Source organism: Pan paniscus, chromosome 22 (genome assembly GCF_029289425.2).
Source record: "Pan paniscus chromosome 22, NHGRI_mPanPan1-v2.0_pri, whole genome shotgun sequence".
NCBI lineage: Eukaryota > Metazoa > Chordata > Mammalia > Primates > Hominidae > Pan > Pan paniscus.
In genome coordinates, this window is record NC_073271.2 from 1,047,100 (window position 1) to 1,052,933 (window position 5,834).

A 5,834-nucleotide genomic window follows, 5' to 3' on the forward strand; every position below is an offset into this window, starting at 1 on the left:
CAGTTTTGCAGTTTTCTGCAGCAGCTGAGGCGCTGGCGTGGGAAGGCGGAGCTCCCCTGGATGGCGTCAGGTTTGCAGGCACAGAGCACAGCCCAGGCCCGAGGGTCCGCTCAGGGGCGATGGTGGTTGAGTTCTCCGTGGAAACTGGGATGGGGTGAACGGCCAGTTCCCGTCCTTTGGCCGCCTGGCCAACTACCAGACTTAGCCGCTGCCGCCCAAGCATCTGTCTCTGGGGTTGCCGCTACTTGGGTAGAAGTGAGTGTCGGGGTGGGGCATGGAGCATCACCAGTTGCCAGGCCAGCACTGTCTTTGCAACATATTCAGATGGCGGCGGGCAGCTCGGGCACCGGCATGGGCTGGCGAGGCTCCCCTGGATGGCCCTCAGATCGCTCACAGCATTGTCCCAGGGCTTCCTCGGCCTGTGCCAGGTGAGCAAGGTGCGGGGAGCTTCCAAGGCTTCTATCCCAACTCTACCTATTTCTAGCTATTTTCTCTTGAGTTATTTTGCGTCTATCTCAGTTTTATTTGCAAAAATAGTATATGCAAAATACATCGAGTGAATGTACATCAGGCATATAGAAGATCTGGCAGAAACACGTTTTCTCATGCCCATTTCCATTCAATATTTGAACACAGAGGCTTCCATGGTTTTGATTCTTTCCACAAAAGGATAGTTTTGTCTGTTTTCACCATTTACATAAGTGAAACTATAAATTATATAATTTTTATGTTCATTCACTAAACATGCTTGTGACATCATTTTGTTCCTATTGATTATTCATTAACTTTATTTTGTAATACTCAATTTTATGACTATACCACAGGTTTGAGGCCTTTGCTTGTTTTGTTTATAATCCACTCCACTATTGATAGACACAAAAGCAGTTTCTGATTTGAGGCTATCATGAATAAACCTGCTACGAACAAATCAGATATACACATTTTTCTGTAATAATATTTTCACTTTTCTTGAGTTTAAGTACATAAGAGTGGATTTTCTGGGTTATAAAATAAGTATACATTTGGCATTGTATGAAATGGGGAGACATTTTCCTAAGTGGTTGTGCCATCTTAAACTACAATGAAAATGTTTGAGAGAATCAGTTCCACTTTCTAACCAATACTTGATGCTGTCAGTTGTTTTAGTGTTATCCATTCTTATGGGATATAACTGCTGAGTAGCTGTCTGCCTTCCCAATAACACGGAAAATTGAGGGCCCAGAGGACAGTTTTATTTTCATATTTGACATCTTCTATTATTTTTTATAGAAGGGTGATTTGGGTAGTAAAATTGTCTTTCAATTTTCTAGGTTGTCTCTGAATCTTACTGGTGTTCCTTGTCCTAAACCACATTCAGAAATTTTCACGACCAACTTCTTTTTATCTTTGTCATACCAGGCCAATGAGGGACTGCATTCCTGAGACTTTTTAAGTACTTTTTGTGTGTATGATGGTCTAATAATCATAGCCTTAAAACTTTCTGGCTGGACATGGTGGCTCATGGCTGTAATCCCAGCACTTCGAGAGGCCAAGGCGGGTGGATCACCTGAGGTCAGGAGTTCGAGACCAGCCTGATCAACGTGGAGAAACCCCAACTCTACTAAAAATAAAAAATTAGCTGCGCATGGTGGCACATGCCTGTAATCCCAGCTACTTGGGAGGCAGGAGCTACTTGGGCTGAGGCAGGAGAATCGCTTGAACCCAGGAAGGGTTGTAGTTAGCTGAGATCACACCATTGCACTCCAGCCTGGGCAACAAGAGTGAAATTCCTTCTCAAAAAAACAAAAAAAGAAAGAAAAAAAGAATCTCAGACTTCTGGGAGACACTGAATTTGTGAGTGTGTACAGCATGTCACAATAACTTTTTTTTTTTTTTGAGACCAAGTCTCACTCTGCTGCCCAAGCTGGAGTGCAGTGGTCCATCTCAGCTCACTGCAAATTCTGTCTCCTGGATTCAAGCAATTCTCCTGTCTTGGCCTCCCGAGTAGCTGGGATTACAGGTGCTGCAACCATGCCTGGCTAATTTTTGTATTTTTAGTAGAGACAGAGTTTCACTTATTGGCCAGGCTGGTCTCAAACTCTTCACCTCAGATGATCCACCTGCCTCAGCCAATGGGTGGAGTGTTAACTCAAAATGCGCACATTGAATACTGAGGAAAATGTATAGCCATCATCACCAGCAGCTGAGATGCCAGTTGAGATACCAGAAATGCCCCAGCATGTAACTCCTCTTTTAATTCACACACACACACACACACACACACACTCACGGTAACCACTTCAGGATGGACACAGAAACAGTCACAGTCTTTTTTGGGAGCACACTCCCCTGTGACACTTAGATCCTAATGCTGACTCCAATTCCCTCCTGGGACCTCCCCTCTCCTTGCAGCATGCTGGGCTTTCCCTTAGAAAACCCCATATCATTTCCTTCAATGGAACATGAATCAGCTTCACCCACAGTGTCTGCATGTCTCTGTCCATAGCAAACGTTTTTATTACCTTAAAATATAGATTTTTACCTTAACTAGCCAAGACCTAGGACCCTTTTTCCAAGCTCTTTTAGATGAAGTAATAAATGCAAATATTAGAGATGTGTATATGTGTATAAATATAAGGAGAAACGATGTTGCCTAGTTGTACAAATTAGCTTTAATAAAACTCCTGATTTAAATTATTTAATTGTGAGAAGGGCGATTCTAACTCAACACACCAACGAAATAAAAGCCTTATCCCTCTGCTCCGCCAAAATATCCCATTTAGAGCCTGTGTGTGTGTGTACACACACGTGTGCACTCATCCCCACCTGACCGTATCAAATTATTATTTAAACTAGATATTTTTACTTCGTTGCATAGTAGTAATGGTTTCTGGAATGAAAAAATAAAAAACAGGAGAATAAAACTGTTTAAATGTATCTCCGGGTGAACGCTGTGGCCACTGCATGGACCCCGCCGATGGCGCCCAGTACCTGTGTCTCAGGAAGAGGCTCTGGCGGGTCCTCCGCCTGAGGCCGCGCCCCTGGTACCTGTCCCGCGTCCACGTGAACGCGAAGCGCATTCACCATCCCCTCCCTGAAACAGCGGTCCCCGAAGTGCTCCACAGGCAGGGCCGAGCTGGGCAAGGGGGAGCTCAGCCCCTGCACGGGCCGCCCTGAGCGGCGGAGACGCAGGAAGAGCTCGCCGGCTCCACCAGCCCCTACCCCAGATGCGGGACCTCAGACCAGTGAGGACCTGGAGCCCCCGCCCCACGGTTGCCAGGAGGTGGACAGGGGCAGCTCCTGGGGGGCTACCGCCCCGAGGCCATTCCGCCAGAACTTGAGCGACCTGGGAAGGCGCAGTGCCCTGCCCTTGAAGAGGAACCTGTGTCCTGGAGGCAGCACCCCGGGAACTCCTCCTCCGAGGACACCGCAGAGGCAAGTGACTCTGGCGGCGCAGGTCTGGCTTTCCCGTCCACGGAGGAGAGCTGTGGGGCTGGGTGAGCTGGACCAGGAAGCACGGCTGGCTGCTCTCGGCCTCCGATGGGGAGTGGACAGCTTAGGGGGTTGCCGCCGTGCCAGCCGGCCTGCTGGCCACTCTGGGCTTCATCACAGCCTCACCTGCCTGCGCAGGCACCTAGCACTGCAGGCTGGAGCTTCTGGCCATGCTGGTCAACTTCCCCAACGAGCCTCTGCTGCCTGGGAACAGCAAGGCCAGAGCTACACCGCCCTGCACTTGGCAGCCATGTACCTTGGAGATGGTGAAGCTGCTAGTGGGGACATAGGACGCCGATGTGGACATCAGGGACTACATTGGGAAAAGGGCCTCCCAGCATGTGAGTCAGAGCATCACAGAAGAGATTGAGACCCTGATGGGAGTCCTGGACAAGGACGATGGGGAGAGCACCGCCAGCAGCGGGGATGGGTACTGGAAGATTTAAAAGCTGCCCCCTCCATCTCACCACCTACAAACTCTCACACGTCCTGGAAGATGGGTGGACCCTCTCCACCATCACCACTTGGCTGAAGGTGGTCCAGATGTGAAGCCAAGGATTCCAGGGCGCACAGCCTCGGGCAGGACTAATGGACTTAAAAAACACAGGCTCAACAAAATCCACTTCACAACCCAGATGGTTCCCATCGCACCCTCTTTCAGGGACCCAGAGCAACCACTGGAAGAGAAGGAGTAGGAACACTCTCTTAAAGTCCACTTATCCTACTCCTTCAAATTAAGACCAAAGTCCAATGTATTTAGGTAAAAAATAATTTCTTTTAGAAAATGCTAAGGTTTGTCTTCTGAAATTTAATAACAGAAACAAAAAAAGAACATTAGACGTCAGGAAGTGAGACCAGAAAAGACAAACTAAACTATCCTTACTAGGTTGGAATGGATGGGGTGGAGTTCCCATCAGGCTAGCATTCCGGGGAAAGTGTTTTTTTTTTTTGTTTGTTTGTTTGTTTTTGTTGTTGTTTTTTTTTTTTTTTTTGGCGGTGGGGGGAAGGAGTCTCGCTCTGTCACCCAGGCTGGAATGCAGTGGCGCCATCTCCGCTCACTGCAAGCTCCTCCCCTCGGGTTTATGCCATTCTCCAGCCCCAGCCTCCCAGTAGCTGGGACTACAGGCGTCCGCCACCACACACGGCTAATTTTTTTGTATTTTTAGTAGAGACAGGGTTTCACCGTGTTCTCCAGGATGGTCTCTATTCCTGACCTCGTGATCCACCCGCCTCGGCCTGCCAAAGTGCTGGGATTAGAGGCATGAGCCACTGCGCCTGACCGGATTTCTTTTTAAGAGATTCATCATACTTTGACCTGTGCCCCATTTCCCTCCTCCACCTGTCTGACCTGGCGTTCCTATTTCCGGAGACCAGAAGTGGGGGGAAGAGAAGGGATGACTGTTTCTTTGCTTCCACCATTCCTGCATTCCACGCAAAGGAAGGAATATTGCACTTTTAATTATCTGTTTTATTAAGTGGTTACTCTTTCAAGGACAAAAAAAAATGCAAATTTGTACAAAACAGGTAGTATTTGTAAGTGCAAGTACTACATGCTGTCTTGTTCTTTTACCAATTGCATTTGCATTTTAAGGTACTACTGGTACAGCCACGGTGGAGAACAGTTTGGAGGTTCCTCTAAACACTGAAAATAGAGGTGCCACATGATCCAGCAATCCCACTGTTGGATATATACCCCCAAAATAAGAAATGAGTATATCGAAGAAATTATCTGCACTCCCATGTTGGTTGCACCACTGTTGACAATAGCTAAGATTTGGAAGCAACCTAAGTGTCCATCAACAGGTTAATGTATTAAAGAAAATGTGGTAGATACACACAGTGGAGTATTATTCAGCCCTAAAAAAGGATGAGATTCAGTCATTTGCAACAACATGGAAGGAACTGGATATCATTATGTTAAGGGAAATAAGCCAAGCATGGAAAGGCAGACATTGCATGTTCTCACTTATTTGTGGGATCCAAAAATCAAAACAATTAAACTCATGGACATACTAAGTACTAGGGGGCTGGTGGGGGATACAGGGCACGGGTAATGGGTACAAAAACAGGCAGAAGGAATGAATAAGACATACTGTTTGATAGCACAACAGGGGGACTCTAGTCAATAATTGTACATTTTAAAATAACTAAAAGAATCTAATTGGATTGTAACACAAAGGATGCATGCTTACAGGGATGGATACCCACTCTCCATGATGTGATTAGTTCATGTTGCATTGCCTGTATCAAAATATCTCATGCACCCCATAAATATATATGCCTATTATATACTCATAAAAATGCTTGAAAATAAAAATAAAGGAACTACTGAAGGTCAGGTCAGAGTGGAAATGCAAAAATAC

At 46.6% G+C, this 5,834-nt stretch overlaps 1 protein-coding gene across 1 annotated transcript; it reads left to right on the plus strand.

Moving 5' to 3' along the window:
• Window positions 1-324: 324 nt before the first annotated feature.
• Window positions 325-5,321, plus strand: LOC129395935 (ankyrin repeat domain-containing protein SOWAHC-like). The gene is made up of 2 exons (XM_055107369.2): window positions 325-428; window positions 3,055-5,321. Exons 1-2 carry the CDS (start codon window positions 325-327, stop codon window positions 3,839-3,841), a joined length of 891 nt encoding a protein of 296 aa, XP_054963344.2. The 3' UTR covers window positions 3,842-5,321.
• Window positions 5,322-5,834: the final 513 nt, after the last annotated feature.